This window comes from Vigna angularis, chromosome 11 (genome assembly GCF_016808095.1).
Source record: "Vigna angularis cultivar LongXiaoDou No.4 chromosome 11, ASM1680809v1, whole genome shotgun sequence".
Classification (NCBI taxonomy): domain Eukaryota; kingdom Viridiplantae; phylum Streptophyta; class Magnoliopsida; order Fabales; family Fabaceae; genus Vigna; species Vigna angularis.
In genome coordinates this window covers 26,958,526-26,984,724 of record NC_068980.1, presented here as the reverse complement: position 1 = coordinate 26,984,724, position 26,199 = coordinate 26,958,526, and the positions used below count along the sequence as shown (strand labels likewise).

Genomic DNA, 26,199 nt, shown 5'->3' with positions numbered 1-26,199 from the left:
TCTTGGACATAGTTATTACGCATAAAACATTAAGTATATAACAAACATCAATAAATATTCACGTTTTATTCATTATAATAATATTAAAATAATAAAAAAAGTAATATAGAAATAATAAATATAATAAAATAAAATAGTAATTTGCAATAAATTTATCTCACAGTTTATTCAAACGCTCAGTTTCCATGACCATGGTGAAACAAAAAGGTTAAACAAAGGTTAAGATAAGAAGTAAGTTTCAACTTCCCTTACGAACACTTTTTCCATTCCAATCAAAGAGTGTGAAGAATAAGAGCTCCAATCACACCACCCATGACGCACCTTTCTCCATCGCAATGTCTCACCCTCTTAGAGTCGCCGTCATCGGCGCTGGCGTCGCCGGCCTCGCCGTCGCTCGAGAGCTCCGCCGCGAGGGCCTCGACGTCGTCGTGTTTGAGAAAAGCCACCACCTCGGAGGTACTTGGCGCTACGACCAGCGGATCGACTCCGATCCCGTCGGCTCGGATCCGAACCGGGAGGTCGTGCACACGAGCCTCTACCGCTCCCTCCGGACCAACCTGCCGAGGCAGCTCATGGGCTTTCTCGACTACCCATTTCCGGACCGTCCGGATGGGGACTGGAGGACTTTTCCGGGTCACGAGGAGGTGCTGTGGTTTCTGAACAAGTTCGCGGACGAGTTCGGGCTTCTCGGGTTGATCCGGTTCGGGTGGGAGGTTGTTCGGGTAGAGCGAGTCGCGGAGAGGAGAGACTCGTGGGTGGTTGAGTCAAGGACTTGTGACTCGGTTTTGAGTCGGGAGATTGTTGGAGCTGTTGTTGTTTGCTCTGGTCACTTCACCCAACCCAGGGTGCCAACAATTCCTGGTAAGTAGAGAATAATTGCATACTTAAGTGAAATGTGGTCGCTCAAGCGACGCCATGGTCGCCCAGCTCAAGAGACAATGCTCCTCGCCCAGGTTATGGCTTGTGGAGAGATGTTGAAACAGTTCACTTTCCACAGGGTTTCTCATTTTTGTGGTTTGTCTTTCAGGGATGGAAAAGTGGCCAGGATACCAAATTCATAGTCACAATTACCGAGTGCCAGAACCTTTTCGGGATCAGGTGCTGTAAACAGTGTTAAGCAAGACCTTTCTATATCTCGTATCCTAGATTCCTAGTGGACCATAATTATCTTCTAAATCTTATTTTTTATTGCAAAGTAGTATCAGGCAACAATAACCAAATGGATAACTGCTTCATATTAACTAGTTTGTTGAAGCATTTTTGACTTGTAGGCAAAGGACTCTGTCTCGCTTTCTTTCTCATTGTAAATAACACAATTTATTGGGAAAAACCCAACTCCCATATAAAATAAGATAGTGACAGTGGCAAAGCACAATATATAAATCCTCACTTTATGAGTTTATTTTGTATGGTTGAATTATGTCTAAATCACTTTGTGAGACAGTATCAAAGTCTATCTTAGATACATTGAAATGGCCAATCACTATGTTATGCATGTTCCAAGAGTAAAATGGTTTTGTAGGATTGAGTTAAGCCTAAACCATTTTGTAAGAAAATTAGCTCTAATGTGTTGCTTTGGTATATTCTGTTTCTTATTGCATGTATTGATTTCAATTGATATTTTACTTCCATGCTTAATAATTAAAGTAATATCGTAGCTTTGTATATGACAAAGTATAAAATTCAATTGGATATGAAATGTATCACTAATAGTTTTTTATTAAAATATAACCCTAATAGTTTTGATTAAAATTACTAAGTATTGATATCTCCTTATTAACAGGTCGTGGTTGTCATTGGATTTGCATCTAGTGCCACTGACATCTCAATAGAAATTGCAACAGTAGCTAAGGAGGTTCATATAGCAACTAGAAGTCCAGATGTAAAGGCTGTGAAGTTAGCAAATCATGATAACATGTGGCAGCATAAAATGGTATGCTAAACAGTTGGCAGTATAGCTTCTACTGTTGCCTTTTAGTCAGAAAACATCTTATTTACATTTTTCTGCTCTTTGGACATGACATGAGGAATGAGATCTTTGCTGTCCCCTATTTCATTTGGTGTCTGTGAGGAGCTGTTTTTGCTTCATTATAACTAGCGTAATGTGTAGGCATCCTGTGAAATAAGTTTCATATCAATCATGTCTGTACAGGTAAAATGTGTATCTGAAGATAGGTTGGTTGCTTTTGACGATGGATCCTCTGTGTATGCAGATGTCATACTCTACTGCACTGGGTATGCATATAATATATTTATAATATGATAGGTGTTTTATGGTCTTATTTTTTAAAATATTGAACTAGAAAGGTATTTCAAGAGATAGGAAATAATTATACTATATAGATGTTTGAGTTTATTATTTCAGAAACAATAAAAGACTGGGATAACACTGCTTCACTAATGAACTATTTTGAAATAGAGATTTGATCTTATAGCCATGACTTCATTTTAAACTTTTTTTTCAAACTTTTGATCTTCAGACCGATTTTGTAATTTGTTTTTTTCAGAATTGATTTGAAAATAGTTTGAAAAAGAAAACCAGAGCCAAGAAGACCTATATTCTGATGTTGGTTGCTTACATCATCTATGGCTTACTTTTGACAGATACAAACATCACTATCCATTTCTTGAAACAAATGGAATAGTGACCATTGAGGATAATCGTGTTGGCCCATTATACAAGCATGTCTTTCCTCCTGCATTGGCTCCTTGGCTCTCTTTCATTGGTATTCCTGAAAAGGTAATTGGCTACAGTTTTCTCTTCTTGTAACGCCATAACTCACTGAAAACAATTGTTCCCATGTTGAAAACAAGAGTACATTCGACAAAGTTTTACAACATTTCCTTCCGACAACTCATTTTTTTTCTGTATCTCTCTTTATTGAATATAGTAAAAACTAGGTATAGAATTAATTTTCTGTGTAGAAAATACACGTAGGGTACTATATTTATAATAAAGAAAATATGAGATAAGTCCAAAATACAAATAATGATCGGAAGGAAATAATATCATATAAGCAGAAGATAAAAGATAAAAGATAAAAGATAAGATATCTAAGATGTCTAACACTCTTCATCACATCAGTTATCCTATCTCACACTCTTCTTTCTGGTCTCTCCTAGATCTTAAGAATTAGATGTATAATCAGCATTAGTCTCAAAAGTATAACTTCAAAGTCTACGTGTACCTGGACTTTATCATCATAAAAAAATGCCATGTCGGAAAATTTACCAAAATTATATTGCTTGTATGTTGAAATGTATATAATTTACTGTGATCAGGACATCATCTTCCAAATGACGGAGTTGCAATGCAAGTGGGTAGCACGTGTTTTATCTGGTAAGGTCCTGTTACCAACTGAAAAGGAGATGATGGCTTATGTTGAGGAATACTATCAACAAATAGAAAAAGATGGATTTCCCAGACACATGACTCATTACTTGCATTTTAAAGAGGTACTTCTCCCTCTTTATCTTTTCCAGTAATATTTGTGGGATGAATACTGAAAGATCTTTAAGCATTCACAAGCGTGTGTTTGTTTTAGCAGTTTTGAAAAGTAAACCATGTAGTCTGGTAAGATTTATCTGTAGCATCAGTTTTGTCATAAATTGGTCTTCAAATACTCTAAATGTTTCATGAACATTGATTTGGTTGTTACTCTAACTATTGAATCTTGTTCAGTTCTAAAATATGACATAACTTCTTTGGTAGAACTCCTCCAATGTTTTCACATTGGAAAATGCTAAAATGTAAAGTAGTTTGTGAAACAATATATAACTTTTCTTTCTTGATTATGTTGTAGTTATCTTTTTTTCTCTTCACTCATTTGCACCCTTTATTGGTAAAAATATACTCTTTCATAGAAAGTGACATACTAAATGGTGTTTCTTTTCAAAATTTCTGTTACCTTTTGTTTTTCTTTTAATGAAGGTGCCAAACATTAACTTTCTGATTATCTTTACACATTTGCAAAATTTTCTTCTAGATTGGCTATTGCAATTGGTTAGCTGCTGAAGTAGGTTTGCTTCCTAGAGAGCCCTGGAGAGAGGAAATGTATTTAGAGAGCATCAAACCTTTATTACTTGGCACGCTAGAAAATTACAGAGATCAATGGGATGATGCTCACTGGAATGCAATCATTAAAGATGCATCTCTTACACAAAAATAAAATAATGTAGTACTTTCCCTGTAGAAGTATTGTAAGTAATTTCCTATCTGAACTTAAATTACCAAAAGTTTGGTGTTAAATCACATTGAACACTGTAAAAGTAAGACGATTGAGATGACTTTTTTTTTAGGGGAAAAACGAGTTTTATAGGTTCTTAGATCAATGATTCCTTCTGCCAGACTATCCCGTGGAATTTCTGATACCAACCTTGGAATTTTGATACCAAAACGAAAAGGAATTTAATTGTAGAAGAAAATGAACTACAAGGAAGAGAAATAAAATGAAAGGTATATTATAAGGATACAAGTTAATGAAGCTTTTTTTCTTTCAAATTAGTTCAGAAATAAAAATGTTACAAAATGGTTTGTAATGTAGATAAGGCAATGTAATTGACATAATTGGTAAAAGATGACATCAAAGACTATGTAATATGTTTTTTTTTTTTTTTTAATTGAGTAGCGAAATTCTTTATTATTTAAGAAGATTAGTATTTATAATTGTTATTTAAAAATGGTAATAAATAAAAATGAATTTAGAAAAATATTAAGAGTGTGTTTGGTAAAGTTAATAGGCTAGTCAAAGAGGTTTACTAGCTACTTTATTGATTTTCTAGTGTTTATGAGAGTTTTTTTTTTTAATTAGTAATTTGATATTTATATTTATTTTTATGATTTATTTTAGTTTTTATATATATTTTTATTTAATTTAGTTTTAATATTTGTTAAATAGAAATATTTGTTTTTTTTTGGTTAATAACGTTTAGAAAATTTGGAACATATTTTATTATGGAATTTTTTTGGATATTTTTTCTCTCGATTGTTTTTGTGACTATAATTCGATTCGTTTCTTTTGACGAAAAATTTATTATACTTGTGTCAATTTATACATAGTCTTCATTTGTTGTTGTATAAACTCCTAAAGTATATGCAGTTTATTAGTCACCCTAATATATATATATATATATATATATATATATATATATATATATATATATATATATATATATATATATATATATATATTCTTTCTTTTAATTGTATGATTTGTTTATATTTACAAAATTTATCTTTGTGATACTTTTATCTTATAACAATTTTTATCATGCTTTTTTTTAGTTTTGTTTAAATAATGTATTATCAATTTTAATAAAATAGATTTTAGGTTTTATTTTTGATTATTTTTACTCATTTTGAATATTTTTAGTTATAGTTTATTTTTTCATATAAAAAGTTTGATAATACATTTTCATGACGGTTGAGATGTACAAATGTTATGAAAAAATTGGTAGATAAATGCATCAAAGAGATCTAAATATGCATCTGTTATGAGAAAAGAAAGGATAGGAATTGTATTTCTTATTCCATAAGAAGATAGTACAATTTTACATGTATATAATTGTTTGAAACAATATATAATCGGAATATAAATATAAAAATAGAATATAAATATATGAAGATAAATGCACAGATATGAACGGAAAATAAATTAAATCCAATATCCCCCTCAAGCTTATCCTTAATGCTCAGCTTGGACAACAAAGATTGAAATTGTGCTGGATGCAAAGCTTTAGTATGAATGTCTGCAAGTTGTGCTGAAGTAGGAATGGACAGGAGCTTAATTATACCAGCTTGAACTTTATCTCTTATGAGATGACAATCAATTTCAATATGCTTTGTTCTTTCATGCATGGCTGGATTTTGTGCAATTTGTATAGCAGATTGATTGTCACAAAACAGAGAAACTGGTTGTGGTAGAGGTTGTTTCAAATAATGGAGCAAATACAGAAGCCATTGAATTTCACATGTTGTGGAAGCTAAAGCTCTATATTCTGCTTCGGTTGATGATCTAGATATAGTACCTTGCTTCTTGGATTTCCAGCTAATTAATGATGCACCATAGAACACATTAAAACCAGTCACAGACCTTCTAGTGTCAGGGCAAGCAGCCCAATCAGAATCACTAAAAGCCTTTAGAGCATGTTCTGTGTTGGAGGGAAAGAATAATCCTTGTCCTGGATTGTTCTTGATATATCTCAGGATTCTTATTGCTGCTGCATAGTGATCTTCCAAAGGATTGGAAAGAAATTGACTGAGAGTACTAACAGCGAAACATAAATCTGGTCTTGTGTTGGTTAGATATAGTAACCTGCCAATAAGTCTTCTATAGGCCTGCACATCTGAATAGGGTTTCCCTTCTGTCTTGGAAAATTTTGTGCCTGGCTGTATAGGAGTAGAAACAGGTTGACACCCCAACAATCCTGCATCTTCTAGTAACTCTAGAGCATACTTCCTTTGTGACAAATTAATGCCCTGTTGAGATCTTGCAATTTCTAAGCCCAGAAAATACTTGAGTTGGCCTAAGTCTTTAATCTTGAACTTTGCATTCAATAGAGCCTTCACAGTTTAGATTTCCTGGATGTCATCACCTGCCAAAACTATATCATCTACATAAACAAGTAAGATGGTAATATGAGCAGAATCACTTTTGACAAAAAGTGAATAATCTGATTTTGATTGTGTGTAGCCCAAAGAAAGTAAAGTAGTTGTCAACTTGTAATTCCATTGTCTAGAGGCTTGTTTGAGTCCATATAAAGACTTCAACAACTTGCAAACTTGTCCTGATTTTTCAGATTTATAACCAAGAGGAAGAGACATGTATACTTCTTCATCTAGATCCCCATGTAAAAAGGCATTAGTTACATCTAGTTGATGTAAATACCAATGTTTGGAAGCTGCTAAAGCTAGAACCAATCTTACTGTTGTGAGTTTGACAACAGGTGAAAAAGTCTCAAAGTAATCTAAACCTTGTTGTTGTGTGTAGCCTTTGGCTACAAGCCTTGCCTTGTATCGTTCAATACTCCCATCAGCATGCCTCTTTATTTTGTATACCCATTTACATCCGATAGGTTGCTTTCCATTAGGTAGATCAGTCAAAACCCAAGTTTTGGTATTTTCTAAAGCTGCAATTTCTTGATCCATGGCATTTCTCCAACAATCATGTTTGATGGCTTGGTTATAGGTTTTAGGTTCACTAACTTGGGAAAGATTAAGGATATATGATTTATGAAGAGATGATAATGCATCATATGATAGATATGAAGAGATAGGATATAAGGTACCTGTGGATGACTGAGTGGCGGAAGAAGTAGATGACATGTTGCAATGATAGTCCTGCAGGTAAGATGGTGTATGTTTTGGCCTAATTGATTTCCTTTGTGGAGTAGCAGTGATAGGTTCAACAGAAACAGGCTGAGAAGAGAAAATAACAGGGTCGGAAACAATAGAAGGAGGAGATGTAAGTGGTAAATAGGGTTGATCAGTAACTTCTGAGAAAAGAGGTGATGGAGGTGAAATAATTTTGGTGACAAAATCCAAGGAATTTTGTGTATTAATAAGTGAGTGTTTGTCACTAGTAAGAAAAGGAAATATATTTTCATAAAATACTACATTCCTTGATAGAAAAATTTCCCTAGAATTGAAATCTAACAAAAGGTAGCCTTTCACTCCTGTTTTAAAACCCAGTAAAACACATTTTCTTGCACGAGGTTGAAATTTTGTTCTATGAGTTTGAAGAGTTGAAGCATAGCAAAGTAAGCCAAAAACTCGTAAGAAGTAATGTCAGGTTTAACATTATGTAACAGCTGAGATGGAGAAAAATATGTCAAAACTTTGGAAGGTAAAATATTAATGAGTTGCACAGCATAACGAACAGCAAAAGACCAGAAAATTATGGGCAAATGGGATTGAAACATTAAAGATCTAGCAACATTGAGAATGTGTTGATGTTTTCTCTCAACGACTCCATTTTGTTGAGGTGTTTCAACACATGATAATTGATGTTGTATCCCTTTTTGTCTATAAAAATCTGTCATTGCAAACTCATTACCATTATCTGATCTAACAGCTTTTACATCAATGCCAAATTGTGTTTTTATATAAGAAACAAAGCCAATAAGTTGTGATCTTGTATCTGATTTACTTGTCATTAATTTAATCCATGTGTATCTAGACATATCATCCACTATAGTTAAGAAATATTTGAAACCATCAACAGAAGAAGTACTATAGGGCCCCCAAATATCAACATGAATTAAATCAAAAGGAGCTTTTGAAACAGTAGTACTTAATTGAAAAGGTAATTTTCTTTGCTTAGAATAATGACAAGCATCACAATGCGTGTATTTTGTATTGGGTAAAGTGGCATACATGTTGCGTAATTTGGTATAACAAGAAAAAGAAGGATGCCCTAGTCTATAGTGCCAAATATCTATAGAGTTATGTCTTATTGTAGAACAAGCAATAGAATTCTCAGAAGTAATAGCAGCTGGTGAATCAAGGGGTGTGGGTGCAGGAACTATCATGACATACAAGCCATCTCTTTCTTCAGCTTTGCCAATCATCTGCAGGGTTGACTTGTCCTGTATTTCACAGGAAAATTCAGAAATGTTAAGTTTACAAGATAGAGATTTAGTTAACTTTGTGACCGAAATAAGATTGACAGAAAAATTAGGAATAAACAAGACATTATGTAAAGTAAGGTGTGGGCTAAGTGAAACAGTGCCAGAAAAATGAGCAAATGAAGAGTTCTTGTTGGGTAGTGATACTGTAATTGGTGAGATTCTATGATAAGAAATAAAATGAGACAAAGAATTAGATATATGATCAGTAGCACCTGTGTCTAGAATCCATTTGGAATAGATATTACCTTGAGCCTGGGAAGAAGTGGAAGCATTATGAGAGCTCACTAGATTAGTAGAATGTGGGATTGTGGGATTAGATTGAGGAAGAAGTGCCAATAAACCATGAATTTGCTCTTGAGAAAGACCCAAAATTGCGGAATGTGATTGTGCCGGAGAATTATTATAAGAAGGAACTACTGTAGAAGAATCTGTTGTAACATTGTGGACTCTTTTGGATTTGAGATCAGGTGGTAATCCATGTATTAGAAAGCAAGTATCAATGGTGTGGTTTGTCCTGCCATAGTGAGTGCATTGTCGAGGTGCACCAAACCTTCCCCCTGAGGAACGAGCCTGAGAGAACCTTGATAACGAGCCTGAGAACCTTGATATGAAGATCTTCCCCGGCCATAATCATTGGCAGGAGAGGGTTTACCTCTGCCATTGAAGGTAGAAAAAGAAGGTTTAGATTGAGAAACTTGTGACGCCATGACTGGAGGTTGAGAAAGAATTCCTGATTGTAATTGTCGCTCATGTTGAATTATCATCGAAAAAATTTTGGGTAAAGAAGGCAAGGGATCCATGAGAAGGATCTGAGAGCGAACAATAGAGTAATTATCATTCAAGCCTCTAAGAAAACAAAGAACACAATCATTTTCACGATATTCCTTCATTGTCTTAGAAACAACACAACAAGAAGCAGAAGATTGGCATTCATGAATAGGGCGAAAATTGCAAAGTTCATCCCAGAGAATCTTCATTTTAGTGTAATATGCAGTAACACTTAGATCAGATTGATGCATTGAATAAAGATCTTGATGCAATTGTGAAATTCGAACAGAATCACCTTGGGAGAAACGATCTTTGAGATCCTTCCATGCCGTAGCAGCAGAGTCAATCCAAATAATACTTGTAGCAATCTCATGAGAAACAGAATGATTGATCCAAGATAAAACTAGATTATTGCAACGCTTCCATGCTTGAACCATTGGATCTGTACCAGCTGGACAAGGAATGGAACCATCAACAAAGCCAAATTTATTCTTCATTTGTAGTGCCATAGACATCGAGCGAGCCCATCCATGATAATTGTGACCTTCAAGAATCGGGGAAACAAGCACCAATGAAGGATTCTCATTAGGATGAATGTAATAGTCATGTGTTGTATCTCGCAACGATGCGAGAGTAACAGAGGGAGTAGCCATAAAAGGAGAAGAAAAAGGCAGAAAAGCCAAGAACGAAAGGTAGAAAATGAAGATCTGGACAGGAAAAGAATTGGTTGCGGAAGAACGTGATAAAAAATTAATTTTCTTCTGATACCATGTTATGAGAAAAGAAAGGATAGGAATTGTATTTCTTATTCCATAAGAAGAGAGTACAATTTTACATGTATATAATTGTTTGAAACAATATATAAACGGAATATAAATATAAAAATAGAATATAAATATATGAAGATAAATGCACAGATATGAACGGAAAATAAATTAAATCCAATATCGAGTTAGGCATAAACTCACTTTCTAATATGGTATCAGAGCCAGGTTAGAGTCTATCCTAGCGAGTTCTAAGTGGGCATTCTATTTCTTCTATTCCACCCGCAATCGGGCCGTTATCGGACCACCCAATTTCTACTATCACGCACGAGATGTCTATACCTCGGCGTGAAGGGGGTGTGTTGGAAGTCCCACATCGACTAGAGATAAGGCCAAATTATAATATATAAGTGAGGTGCAAACATCACCCTACAAGCCGGTTTTGTGGGGATGAGTTAGGCATAAACTCACTTTCTAATAGCATCTTCACATAGAAAGTGACAAAATTTAGGAATAAGTTTAGCCCACCAAAATTTCTACTTTTTTTGTCGCACTCCAAAAGGTCTCTTACCAATTGAGGTATCTTATGTGTATATAAAGCCATGTCCATATCTTATTTTATATGATGTGGAACTTTGTTTGTACCCAACAGTTGTCTCCTATCGAGCTGGTTAAGGTTGTCTCTTATCGAGCTTGTTAAGATTGTCTCCTACCAAGCTTCATAACATTGTCTCGTTAGTATCTTTTAAAATAAAATTATGTGTCTCTTATGTTTTCTTGCCTTTATTTTTTGTGTTTGATGTGATACTTAACGTTGCATCTCATTCTAAATAAGATAATAAGATTCATAAAAAAATTTATGATCTATTTTTGAAACCTTGGACGATTTTCCTTTAGTACTTCATCTCGATAGATTTTCTATGCAGAAAAATCATTAATAGCTCAAAAAATTAATGCATGTATAATTGAAATGATTCTTTTATTGAGGCATCAAATGTCTCTACACCATTTTTTACACAATTTTTTTAATTTATCAATTAAATATTGTAAATACATATCAATGTCATTTTCAGGAATTTAGAACTTGGAATAAATGTTGACATTAGAAATGCAAATTGCTCCTTATATTTTTATAAGTTAACTCGGTTATGAAGTACATTTGACACATTTGATTTTTCAAACTTTCACAATAAATTTAAATTTTTAATACATAGTTTAAAATGTTGATCCAAAGATAACAATGATTTCTTTATAAGTATAATTAATCTTTATAGAAAATTTCATTTATCTAATTTTCAATATATTATGAGTTTGGATCACCTCTTATCCATCACAAACTTAATATTACTAGTTCATGATCATATTTATTACATATATATTCGTTCATAAATATCTAATTTATTAAAAATATCGTATAACTTAATCACATTATTAAGAATTGAGAAAACTCACCTGTACAAAATTAGTAACCTATAGTAATTTATATTTATCAGAAGTGCAAGTTAAACATCATAATATACGTTGAAATTACATCGATTGAAATTCCTATTTTTCTTTTAAAACACTCCACACATGTCTCATTCACTTTTAAAATCTTAAAATATTCAAACCCTATTTTTAAAATGCATAAAAAACTCATTCTAATAATTAATAAATATTAATATCCTTTTCAAATGAAAAAATCCATAATATAAAGAAATTATAAAAAAATATACCTAATAGTTACCACAACGTATTCTAATATATATATATATATATATATATATATATATATATATATATATATATATATATATATATATATATATATATATAACTAGTTAAAATGGAACTCGTGATATCAAATAATTTTAGAAAAACTATTATGAAAATCAAATATATAATTTTTACAACATTAAAAATAAGAAATTTTGATGAACAATTCATTTAGAATGTACTATTCTTAAAAAATAAAACTCCAACGTAATTCTATAACATTTCATTAAGTCAACTAGGACTATATTTCAATCTTTTTAAATTCTAGTGCGAGACATAGCTTTGAATGTTCTGAATGACGAAACATCCATGTTCTAATGATATCATTGCTTTGCAATTTATGATTTTCGAAGAAAACTTTCCACTCGCCATTCAACACATAGTATTTATTTGCCCACTTCTTGAAGGCCAGTGAATAAAGATTCCCATAATCATCGTAGGCACAAACCTCTACTCCCTTTTGGATATCATCATCATCTTTCAATATTGGTAAAAAATATTTTTCAGCTTCTTTTTTATTGAAAAGAAGTCTATTTAAATTAACATTCACATCACTCTTTGTGAGTCTTTTTTCAAGACGTTCTTCACTATGATATAAGACATAGTTTCTGTAGTTTATGAGAAGTGGTGAATAAGAAGCATTATGACCATTCTCATGAATCAAATATTCTTGAGAGCAAAAGCAATTCTTTGACGATCCTTCAAAATCTTGGGATTCATTGATATTTGGTCTCATATTCTTTTCACCTTTTAAACCTTCAAAAAGAAAATGAAAAAATATTTATATACATAATAACAAAATTTTGTGCATTACATAGTTTAGAATAATCTACAAATCTATCGATCAAATTTTAAACGTACATGATGTGATCTTACCTAAACAAAACAAAGACTGTTGTCGAATCAAGTTGGAGAAAAAATGATGTATTTTCCAAATTTGTAAATTCCTTGCGACGATTCTTTGAAGCCAAGTCTTGAATAGTAAGAGAAAGACAAATATTGAATGAGAGTTGACAAGAAAAAAAAAACTCTTTTCAATACTCACACTGAAATAAGAAAGAATTTTTTAGTAAGAGAATGAATGAGTATTTTGTGTGAATTCAAGATTGTTTTTATAGACTTTTTAAGTCTTTGGTAAACAAACTAAAGATATAAAATAAAATGAGATAAAATAAAATAAAAAGATTAAAAGATTTATTATCATGAGATAATTTTAATTGATAATTAATTAGTTAAAATTTGAATAAACTTTATATGTAAATATACGTACAAATATTTAAAATTTAAAGAATATATATTTATTAAGATAAGAAAATATCTATTAAGATAAGATAATATATTAAAATAAGATAATATAAATTAAGATAAGATAATAAATATTAAGATAAGATAATATATATTTTGAGATAAGATAATATATTACATTCTAAATACAAAATTTCAGAATAACTATATTACAACATCGAATTTCATCTTATAATAATAGTAATACAAAATACAAAAGTAATAAAATATAATTAATGAATAAATAGTGAAGTTAATTAATGAAAGAAATATTAAATAAATTTAAACAAGTAAAGACAAAACTAGTGAAGTTAAGAAAATATAAAATATAAAAATATGAATAAATAATAAACAAAATACTAAATTGTGTTTTAAGTTTTTGTTTTAAACAAATAAAAAGGAATATGAAAAGGATAACTAAATAAAAATGTTTGTTTGTTTTGTTTTAATATTTTTATTAAGTTTTCTCTCTCTTTCCAAAAAATTAATACTAAAATATTTTTTCTCTACACCACACTTCACTACTTTTTTTAATATACACGGCTCTAATTTACAGAATCTATTATACATTTATCAGTTTTTGCGTGCCTTAGATCCAACAAACCGTTTTCCTTTTCTGTGATATATGAACAGAAAAAAAAAAGTCAACCTAATATATATATATATATATATATATATATATATATATATATATATATATATATATATATATATTCTTTCTTTTAATTGGATGATTTGTTTATATTTACAAAATTTATCTTTGTGATACTTTTATCTTATAACAATTTTTATCATGCTTTTTTTTTAGTTTTGTTTAAATAATGTATTATCAATTTTAATAAAATAGATTTTAGGTTTTATTTTTGATTATTTTTACTCATTTTGAATATTTTTAGTTATAGTTTATTTTTTCATATAAAAAGTTTGATTTTCAATTTCAAATATTCAATTGCTACAATTCTTCGTTTATTAGATGATATATGTGAGACCCCAGAAAACTAACACTAATAATCTCTGTCACATCACCATTAAAACACACGCCACGTCACTGATCTGGGTAATTAAAACCCACTTTGCATCGCATGCACGAGTGCCATGTGTCGAGTGGAAAATTTTGAAATCAGAAGTGTGAGTGCAGGTGTCCGCAGAGGAGACGCTCGTTCGACTGGAATGAGAATGAACAAAAATGATTTTTGAAAAAACCCTTCCACTCACCTGCACCACTCATCTTCTTTCTCAGAAAATCAACCTTTCATTTTTCTCCAACTTCTCTCTGGAAACCTTCACCTTCTCTCTACTGTAACTCATCACCTTCTTCTCCGATCCCGTTTCAGAACCGTAGGAACATCCCTCGCACCGTGAGCTTCAATCCGAACCGAACTGATCCTAGTTCTGTAACCGGTAAGTCGCTTGACTCTGAACGCTTACTTCTGTATTACCTGCAAACTAAGATTCAGTCGCATGCAAGGGTATAAACTGAGTTCTCTGAGTTTTCTTTTGGGTAGACTTAGTTGAAGAGCGTAAGAAAGATCGTGGAGAGTAGAAAGCCATAGTTGGGCAAGTCCAAGTTATACTGTTAGACGAACACTACTATCCAGGTAAGGGAAGCTTAGTAATTTAATTTATACTTGTATGTTGTATGTAAACATGATATGAACTGAAAGTGTGAAATGTATGTCGGTTGAGTATGCATGGTCGAACGTCGCGGTACTGAATGAATATGATATATGTTGGTTGAAATGTATGATATGGGTGATACGTATGATTATGAAATATACATGCTTAGAAACGAGTGAATGTAAGTGAAACTTGAATATCAACTTCCCTACGACAACGTCTGTCCGACATTAAACGGTTATCGACCGTTTGGTGTTCTAGTAAACTTCTTTGGATTGGAATACTTTCATTTGGGAAGGATTCTGGTAGAGCATGAGCTATGTAGGTCTTTTATTTTGAGCATCATAATGAGCAGTGTCGACCTTACTCATAGTAATCGTATTGGGTAGTGCTCGGTCTTACACTAAGCGCTCTTACTCTTTTCTGGAAAAGTCTTGGATAATACAGATCCATCCATCTGTGTCGACCTACTGTGTCGATCATCCTTGTGACTACAGATCATCTATCTGTGTCGACCTACTGTGTCGATCACTCTTGTAACTAACAGATCATCCATCTGTGTCGACCTACTGTGTCGATCATCCTTGTGACTACAGATCATCTATCTGTGTCGACCTACTGTGTCGATCACTCTTGTAACTAACAGATCATCCATCTGTGTCGACCTACTGTGTCGATCATCCTTGTGACTACAGATCATCTATCTGTGTCGACCTACTGTGTCGATCACTCTTGTGACTAACAGATCATCCATCTGTGTCGACCTACTGTGTCGATCACCCTTGTGAACCACAGATCATTCATCAGTGTCTACCGACAGTGTCGAGTAACCTTGATTAATACAGGTCGTCCATCTAATTGGTAATTGGTTCCAATCTGTTTTGGAATGGAGTAAATTCTTCGGTCTTGTTCTCCACGGTTGCCCTCATTATGAAGGGGGTTGAACGTTCGTCTCTTTAAGAAAGTGGAACATAGAATGAGAATGTGAATAAAAGGAAGTATTAAGGTGTGCGAGCACTATGAGAAGTGAAATTATGATTTTGGTATTTGAACGAGTGTTCCAAGGAGGAACGACTCTTAATTCTATATTGGATATTGATTTGGTAAAGTATGACTGTGGATTAGTTAAGACTCGCTGTCCATCTTGATGTTCCGTGATACGCCTCTTCAAGTAGAAGGGGGTATTCATGTGTGGGAACGGCAGGAGGTCCTTAGTCCATAAGTTAACATGGGCGACGTAAGAACGGACTTACCTCGAGTGGCAGCTGTTTGGTGTATCCCAGTTACTACATCACTCGGGTGCAAGGACGCTTGTAACTACACAGATTCATACAGTCCGGACGGTCGGTCTAGTATTGATATATTCATGTGTTGATTGATGTGTATGTATATGTGCTGATCGTGTGTTTGTTTGAATATAAATGATGAAGTATGAATTTAAATTACGTAAGCTTACCCTTTCGTCCTTCTTTGTGTTGTCGATCGTCATTGTACGTCCGTCCTGTCTATGCAATGATCATCCGTGTGGATGTGAGCAGAGGGCGAGGCGTTATTAGAGGAAGCATTGGAAGAGGAGAATCTGGAGGAAGCAACTCTTGTAGATGTTGAAGTGAAGTGCGAACAGTAGATGTTCGGTTAGTTGTTAGATTAGGTGCTTCTTTGTATTTTTGATTTTTGGGATCGACCTTTATATTTTTTGGTCGTTCGGTATGTATCCACACTTTGTAACCGTAGGGTCGGGTGCGGTTATGTCGAGCGTGTTTTCTTATTCAACTTCTTGTAAGGTCGATCAACCTAAACCTTTACTTCCGTTAAATTAAGACTGAATTTTTATCATTAAGTGTAATTAATTCTGATTATGGTTATTACTGTATTTTGGGATGTTACAATATAAAACTTTATCTTCTTTATTCTTTTTTTACTTTTAATTTTTTATTTGAAAAAAAATTGTTTTGTTAAAATGATTTTTATTATCTTTCAATGATTCGACTTTTTTATATTTGGATATCGAAGGTATTTTTTATCTTATAATATCTTTAATTATGCATTTTTTTATGTGATTTTATTTAATGATGTATCCGATTGTTTTATTTTTTTAGCTTTTTTAATACTTTATTTGTTAGTTATTTTTATTATGTAAAATATTGTTTTGATAATTTTTTTATTTTTTAATTCATTTTTACGTTTATAATTTTATCACTATGTATGAAGATTTTTCATTTTCATGTGTATAAATTTATCACCATGACTGGTGCATTTGTCGTTAGTTTTGTAACCAACATATCATCTTGTACAAGAACATCTTTCAAAATTCTTGAACCAAATATTGTCCTTTTTCAATCAACTAAAATATATGTGAATTTCATATCGAAATCACATGTAGAAAACACATTTTGAGTTGAGCGGTTCTTTTTTCTCCCTTGAAACTTGGGAGCATCTCATTTTATGACTTTTATTCATACATGAGTTTCATATATGACCCTAAATAATCCTTATTAATACAAATCATAATTCTGAATGAAGAAGGAAAACATTATTATGTTTTGAGAATATAAGAAATTAAGTAATCATACTTTTACCTTAAAGTATGGGTAAAATTGATTATTGTTTAACAAATCTAGATGAACCACCCATCTTGAGGGCCAAATTAAAAATTTATACTCTAAAGTTAAAATTGCATCTAAGACATTGTGGACGAAATGAATACTCACACTCATCACTAAAGACTAACATATTGCCTACCTTTCATTGAGTCACCATTACACAAACATACATTTATATGTCATCATAATTATACTAAGTAACATTTATTTCATAATTTAGACTCATAAAATAATACATCACATACAAACAAAAAAACAAAAAGGAAAACAAGAAAAAGAAAGATGTAAGCTGTCCTACTTTTCACTTTTCACTTCTTCTCACACTTTTCACTTCTTTAAGGAAAACAAGAAAAAAAAATGTAAGTTGTCCTACCTTTCACTTTTCACCTCTTCCTTCTGTCCCTTCAACCATATATTTGTAAGCTTAATATTTTATTCTTACTTATATTATCTAATAATAATATATAAATGAATATAAAAATATCTCAAAATATATTTTTATTTGTAATAATTATGGATGACAAAAAAATTTGAAGCTTATAAATGAGTCGGGTGAATGTATTATACTATCTAACCCGCGAGTACCTATTATCCACATAAAATAAAAATAATAATTTAATTTATACTTTATTTAATTTAAAATAATATTAATTTATAATTTATTAGATTAAATTTAATTACAAATAAATATTTAGTTTATATTTTATTTTTTATATGAAATTTTATATTTTTTGTAATTATATTTAAAATTTTTATTTTTAAAATATATATATTTTAATATTTGCAAGTATCCACATATACTCACAAGTTTTAAAATATCCATGAGTATTTTTGAAACAAGTACCCATGCGAATAACAAGCGGATTGCATGATGAATTTTCATTTTAAACAATATTAACTAATATAACAATATTCAACAATATTAAATAATATAACAATATTACTATCCCTAGTAATAATATAACAATATTCAACAATATTAACTAATATATAATAATACATAATAATATTTTTCTAATTATTAAAAAATTTAAAATCTTACAAATTTTATCCTAATAAGAGGTAAGGTACACCATTACCAAGTTTATCACATCCAAATCCACCTCTAGGTCTCTTATAATTAGGGAGAGAATTGTAGTAAGGACATAATTGTACTAAAGAGAGAGACTTTAACCTAACTATTCTTTGCTACCAAAGATAGTATACATTCTTTTATAAAATGTAAAGAAAAAATTGATACATATTTTATAATAAAAATAGAATATGATTTTAGTCAATAATTTGACAGTGAAAATATATTTAACCAAAATTTTAACCATGAACCCGTGCAAGTAAATATTATCTAAGTCTTGTTTAGATAATTTTACATAAATATTTATAAAAATAAACCTTTTCATTAACTAAAATTAGTTTACATAAATATAATAGAATTTTTATAAATTAATCTGTAAACAAGTTATTTTTTTTCTTACTTTAGTTATAAAAAATTATTAAAGGCGACCTTTAATCCAAACCACTGTGAAAATGATGTAAATTAATCATTGGTAGATAGTTATTTTAAATAGAAAAAAAAAGAAAAAGAATATTAGTGTAATTTTTTTTTCTTTTCATAAACATATAATTGATAATTGATAATTGATTTAACAGTTTTTGGAATAATTGAATAGACACACTACCATCATTTTTTCTCGTGTTGTTTTCATGGCCGTTTCGAACTTCTTCCCTAACCTCCAAATTTCCCCTCACTTTCTCGTGCCCCAACCATTTTCCCTCGGATTTTCCCGCACTTTCCCTGTTGCGACTCCTCTATGCAGAGCTTTCCGAGAATGGAGGGAGTACGAGGAGGCGGTGAAGCGGAAGGACCTTGCCGGAGCTCTGAGGTTCCTGAAGTCCCTCGAAAGGGAACGCCAAGAGCCGCTCGTCGAGGGCGTTTATCCGGCAACTGAGTTGACTCGGCTACGATTCCTCGAGTCGGAACGGTTCGGGCCGCAGAGGGATTGGGAGGTTCTAGACACGTGCTTGAACGCTGACGACATGAAGCTTGTTGCTAACGCTTACAAGTTCCTCAAAGATAGGGGTTTCTTGCCCAATTTCGGCAAATGCAGAAACATTGGTGAGTTTTGGTCATCTTCTTTTCCGAGATAATATCAGTAATTACTAGTAATAAATAATGTTAAGATAGTTTTGCTTCTGCTTAATTATTTATATGGTTCGTATGTTTATAAAAACTTTCCTTAGTCACGGCACTTGCATTTTAGTACCTGTGCGTTTCCTTTTAATCTATTTTAGTCTCTAGGTTGAGGATTGAGGTTAAAAGATGATATATACGGGGAGTAAAAAGGAATGTTTTATAGTACAGAGAATAACACTTTGTTTGGATTGGGTGATAGAAAGTGAGTGAGTTGAAAAGAAAAAAGAAACGAACTGGAGTAGAAAATGAGATTGTTTGGATTGAGATAAAAAAAAGTGAAAAGAGGAGAGATCTTAGTAGACAGTTTGTAGTGTCTGTGGTTAATTTGATAGAATACAAGACAGAAGGTAATTGGTTTATTTAGGCGACGATTGTGCTGTCCTTGTTTCCATATTATGTTAACTTACACATGGTAGGAATAAAGAGTAGGGTCATTTGATGAAATTGGAATTCCGTTTGATACTTTTAGCATGCATGCATTAATAATCGATTATTCCCCACTGAAATTGGTGATTTTTTAGCAAGAAAACTCACATAATCAGTTATATGAGTTCACTAAATGATATTTTCTCTAAGACTAATAAATCCTAATATCCACTATTACTATATTTACAAGATTCTAACAATTTTCTATAATCATTCTAGTGAAGCCTTTTCATGCACTCACTAACAGGTATTATTTTTCCTTTATCTTCTCTCCCCCTTTTTCTGGTGTCTTGTATAGTTTTGGATGGACCGAGGAAAGTGACACCAGACGTCTTGAGCTACTCAACTGGTTTAGAAGGTAAAAATATGAATTTGTCACACAATATTTTCCCCTTAGCTATAAATTGCTAAAAGTTCTTTTTTAAGTTATGTTATGCTGTGACAAGTAACCTTTTATACAATTCTATGCTGCAGAAAAATGGTTATACTTTATAATTTTTCCTTTCTTTTGGGCAGTGACTAAACTTGCTCCCAAGAAGTGGGGTCTTTCAGATGGTTCAAATATTGTTTTGGCTGCATTTCTTGGTGCGGTTTCCTTTCTTATATCACAAGGAATTGACCTCAGGCCCAACCTTGCAGTGGTATTGGGTCTAGCAGCTGCAGATGCTATCTTTCTCGGCGGTACTTGTTTAGCTCAAATCTCAAGTTACTGGCCACCATTTAGGCGCCGAATTCTTGTTCATGAAGCTGGACATTTAGTGACAGGTAAATAGTGTTGTTTATTTTGATGGATTTTAAAGGTCACATGTGGGGTTATACAATTTGGATTATGTTTGATTAATTGGCTACCCGTCTTACAAGGTCCGTGATAATGCAATTTCAGCTTACCTAATGGGTTGCCCAATTCGGGGGGTGATTTTAGACCCTATAGTTGCAATGCAAATGGGCATTCAAGGACAGGTATTTTTATATTCAAGGACAGTTTATTTCCTCTTAATCTTTCGTTGCAGTGTACAATTATTTGTGTGTTAAATACGATTGAATATTTTTCATTCATTATCTTACGTCGATTTTTGAAAATTGACTACATTGATTGGTTAATGCATTGGCGAGTTTAGTGATCAATCTGCAGTATCTTTGATTTTAAATTATTTGTATTTGTTAACACTTGTACACTTACAAGTACAAGTCTTGTTCTTATTTCCTATTTTTCTACTTTAATAATATTTTACATAATGTGCTTCATTATTTACTTGTATTGTAGCAAATACGAAATCCTGAATCTTGAAGTTTTTCTTTAATTGTTCAACATCATTTTACTTGCAGTAAATCCTTGTTTTTCAGGCAGGGACTCAATTTTGGGATGAAAAACTTGCCAATAACCTTGCGGAAGGTCGACTTGATGGTACAACTTTTGATAGGTATGTATAACATTATAGCTTTTAGTTATAGTGATACATTAGAAAGTTTTAGACATTATGATGATGAAATTTCTGAGTAGCTTAAATGAGTTACTCAGCTGAGATAGTATCTATTTGCACTGACAAATTTTGTGTTTACAAGTATGATTTTAGTTCTAAGTATAATCATGGTATATTCTAGGTACAAAAATAACTCTGCATAAATTTGAAAATTAATTGCTACAAGTTCCAATAGGGGTTTAGCTAGTAATTCCAACAAATTTAGAACCACATGGATAACTTAGCTCATCATCCCCTCACCTCATTTCCTGTCTTAATAAATGCCATTTCTTCAGCCTTTTTATGCCCAACTCCAATACCTAGGCCTTAACATTTTGTGGCATCACAATACAACTTTCTGCCAGTGATACAATAATTCACAAGTGCACGATTGTAATCAACTTCCTGGTAGTGTTTTTTGGCTTTGTAATTATTTCGATTTAATGTAAATTAAAAGGAAAAGAAGTTAATTGAATTTGGGTATTGATTGTGAAATAAAGAATTCAAGCAGAAAATTTAAAATGGAACTAGGAAAGCAAATTAATTGGGATAAAATTGATGTAAGAAAACTTTCAGGTTCTTTGCTAATTCATTGATTCCTTGAAGGATTAAATCTACACTTGTGATGTAAATCTAGGTTCCTCCCTTTTAGTTCCAATGATTAGATTCACTTCTTGGTCCTTTCCTAAGCATTTATGACAATGAAAAATTATTGTTAATCGCTTCACAAAGATGAAAACCAATAGAAGAGAAATCAGGAGGAGAAATGAAAAGAAATTGTAGAAAAAAATAAATTAAACTTCAACATTCGTCAACTTATGCCTTAATCCCATAATAATGACACTACTCACTCATAGTCATGGAAAAAGTAAAGTAACAGAAATGTCAAACCTAGAAAAGAGGAGAGGTATCCATGGTCTCCTTTGGTATCTACTTAATAGAGAATAAAATGTAGAGAGCCTAAGCCTAGAGAGGAATAATCTATTTAAAGACATTGGGTAAGAGAGCTATGGGCCCAAATTGCAATTAAAATGTAGAACAAGAAAGCCTAGAAAGAAATCATGGGGGTGACATTTTTCTACCACGGGCCATGGTCATTCATGTGAATGTCATGGTTGGACATTTTGATATTGAGAAAAATAAGCTTTCAGAGAAGGTCACGACCCTGCCTTTAAAATAATGGTTATAATAAGCTTTGAGAGAAGATCACAACCAGGCCTCTAGATGCCATGGTCATGCCTAATGAAAACTTCTATAATTTGTTTTTTCTAATATCTTGAGACTTGAGCTTCCTCAGAGAGATCTTGTAGCTTCTTTTTAATGGATTAAGTACTCTTTTGACACAAAATATGTGCGTACAACACAAGCACAGCCAAGGATTAACCTGTACTAAGAAAAATTGGGAAAAATAGAAGAAATAGTTACGAAAACGAAGTTCAAATATGCAAAATATATTACTTTCCACTCTAAATGGCAAACACATTAGACAACTTAATTTCCATATGCTTAGGGCTTACTAGACACATAATAGAAATCATTTACTCTACATCCCCATACCATATGATATAGTCATGAAAGATCACCACCATATTTTTATTTAGGCTTAACAAAGATCTTTGTTGTATCTTGTATCTTCAGACTCCTTGTTAGGGTTAATATCAGAAATCCTATTTCTTATCCTTTTCATGTGTCTTCATCCTTTGTTTAATTCTTATCAATGAGAGATATATACAGAATATAATGAGATTTCCTTCTCTTCTTTATTCTGGGAGGCACCTCTGTCCTCGAATTCTGATATCTTATTCCCATTAATAACTGTAATGGTGAAGTTAAATAATTTTATTCCTAACTATAGGTTCTTCAGGTATTAATTCATTATTCCTGTTTCAATTCTGGTCACTATCTCAGTAGGCACATACAAGCTTGTCTTCTGGCCCATTTAGCCCTATGTTGATGGACATATGAAACATAATAACTTGTTGCTGAAAGTTTTGGACCGAGTCCTCCTCCTCCACCCCCCATCCCGAATTTTTTTCCAAGTGAGACTGTTGCTTTATGTAATGCAACCAACCACTAACCAATGGTTTAGGTACTGCATGGTACTTTTTGCTGGTATTGCAGCTGAAGCGCTTGTATACGGTGAGGCAGAGGGTGGAGAAAATGATGAAAATCTATTTAGAGGCATCTGTCTTCTTCTTGATCCTCCGTTGTCAACAGCTGAGGTCTTTCCACAACTGTTACATCTGCTCTGGTGGTTTGTATTTTGTGATATTAATATTTAAACTTTGACATTCTTGTATTTGGGCAGATGTCCAACCAAGCAAGATGGTCAGTTTTGCAGTCATATAATTTGCTCAAGTGGCATAGAGCTGCGCACCGAGCTGCTATTAAAGCATTGGAAAGCGGTGGCAGCATGAGTGTTATAATTAGGAGTATCGAGGAGACTCTGTATTGTAAAAAATGAGCCTCAGAAGCTTATATACATAAGAAACATTTTCTTTTCCAAAGTTGCTTACAGGTCAGCACTATATAGCATTCGCACTTTCTATTTATTTTTTAAATCTTTGAAGTAATTTGTTGTGTTCATTTTCTCTGGTGCAGGGTTCTGAATATGGATCTGACGTGAAGCTGCTTTTACTCTGTATGTACTACATAGCATATTATGCAGATGGTCCACATATGTTACGCCTTGTCTACCAAAGCAGACAGCAATTAAAGGAATAATTTCTGTTTCAACAAGTGACCGTTATGTCCCGAGGCTGGTCCCAACTTGCACCGAACATTGTTAAATAAGTGATACCAGTAGAGACAGTCATCATGAGAACGGTAGCTTATCTTCAGAATAGTTCTGAGTGTTACACAAGATTGTGTAAACTTTTACCTGCATTATTACCCGTGCTAAATTAATCACGACTCTTAGAAAATGGTTTGTAAATAAATGTTTCTAGAAATCTGGCTTTCTGGATTACTGAATTTTAGTTTTGTATCTTTTCTTCCCTCTTCCTGTTCCTTAATGGGACCAACTGGTCCCCAACTATGTATTATTATCGTGTTGTTGAAAATACAGCACTGTTTCATCAAGTTTCTCAAATTTTAGGTTTAACCTGCCATCTCTCCCCTAAGGAAAATCACACTATAACATTACATTGTAACAGTGCCCCCTCCATTTCATCGAAGGTTGTCAGTTCGATTACTATAAAAGCAGTCAGTAGAAACGTTTTTTATCCTGTGTTGGGTTAAAACGCTTTAATGTTTCCGACACAACATTAAAGAATGAACGTGTCAACTGTACATTTGTTGTTGGTGAAATAAGATTACATGAGATAAATTACAACCTTCAAATCGAAGAATCTGAGAAGGCAATAAAAGGAGTTCCTCTTTTTCTCTTCATTATGGTTTTGGCTTTCCTGAGATAAGAAATGAGTCTCTTAGATAACAAAACGTTGGCAGTAGTGTTATTTATCTTTCATCTTCTCTTATCAGTTTTCTTGTTCCCTCTTTACTTGCAACCAGAGCCCCCTGAGACAGTTCTATGTTTAGGTGTCATCCCTTGCTTTGTCTTGGTTTATGCTACCATGGCTTGGCGACCCAGTGGGTACATGCAAAGGGCTATTTATTACCATTTGAGATTGAACTCAGAAGAAAACATGTTGATCAGCACTTGACAGTTGGAGAAAACTGGCTGCTTTTAGCTGCAAGTTCCTTTTCCTTTTGTTTTATTCTATCTGCAAGTAGATGGAATCTGTTAAAGTTGAGATTTGCGGATAGATGACATATGATACTGTACGGAGAGTTTTGTAGGTTGTTAAAATTATGTAAGGGAAATTTTTTCTCACACCCATTCTTTTTTGTTTTTTTTATAGTACTAATCTCTCTGCAATAAACAATGTACTTGTATTTGATTATGTCCTTATAAAAGGTTGAGATGTACTCATGCTCTTTCAATTTGTCTACTTACACTCTTCAAGCCAATATGTTTTTGAGGACCTTTACCTACGTGTTCTCTTCTAATATGAGGTCCCGGTCAGAGTATCTGTAAAGATATTATGATGTTTAAGTTAATGACACGTCATAGATAATATATATTATAATAAAATAAATTTAATGACCTTTTGTTTATTCTTTGTCTGGAAGTAATGCTTGCTTAGTTAAGCTTTTCTAAATAAGTTTTCTTTCTCTTACTATTCGTAGAGCATCAAAGAAATGTGTTAAAAAGTCTTATAAGTCATAACCAACCTTCTTGTGTTAAGATGTTGGCTAAGTAACACATGATCCAAAATCTAGTCAAGTATAAGTTTGAATACGAAAGTACCAAAAGAAAAGTATCCATGAAAGTAATTCATTTAATGTAAAAAAAAAATACTCACACCAAATAATTTAAATATTCTTTAATGGAATCAATTTCACACAAATTTAAGTCACTCCTACGTAGCTTAACATATATAATTGCTAGTAAAAGTTGTTGTATAAGTAAAGGTAATTTCCTTGTAAAACTTGTACTAATATGTAAGAGGCTTTGTTTTACTTTTTCTTACTTTGTAATTTGTTGTGGTTGAGAGTAAGTACAACAATGAGTTTTAATGAGATTTTAAATTATCACTAAAAATATTTCACATATTTTATTATGATTAAATTACATAAAAAAATATAGTGACATAAAATTCTGAAATAATAATTAATTAAAAAAATTACTAATTTAGTTC

The 26,199-nt window shown here is 32.4% G+C and overlaps 2 protein-coding genes across 2 annotated transcripts; both read left to right on the top strand.

Moving 5' to 3' along the window:
• The first annotated feature begins 241 nt into the window (after positions 1–241).
• LOC108334016 (flavin-containing monooxygenase FMO GS-OX-like 2) lies at positions 242–4,332 on the top strand. Its single transcript, XM_017569596.2, has 7 exons — positions 242–861; positions 1,028–1,098; positions 1,784–1,933; positions 2,153–2,235; positions 2,605–2,740; positions 3,283–3,456; positions 3,987–4,332. Exons 1-7 carry the CDS (start codon positions 336–338, stop codon positions 4,167–4,169), a joined length of 1,323 nt encoding a protein of 440 aa, XP_017425085.1. The 5' UTR covers positions 242–335; the 3' UTR covers positions 4,170–4,332.
• Positions 4,333–19,085: 14,753 nt separating this feature from the next.
• On the top strand, positions 19,086–24,577 carry LOC108332396 (uncharacterized). The gene is made up of 8 exons (XM_017567647.2): positions 19,086–19,532; positions 20,335–20,394; positions 20,553–20,801; positions 20,920–20,996; positions 21,381–21,457; positions 23,586–23,718; positions 23,805–24,014; positions 24,098–24,577. The coding sequence occupies exons 1-7, from the start codon at positions 19,121–19,123 to the stop codon at positions 23,958–23,960; spliced, it is 1,164 nt and encodes a 387-aa protein (XP_017423136.1). The 5' UTR covers positions 19,086–19,120; the 3' UTR covers positions 23,961–24,014; positions 24,098–24,577.
• The last annotated feature ends 1,622 nt before the right edge of the window (positions 24,578–26,199 follow it).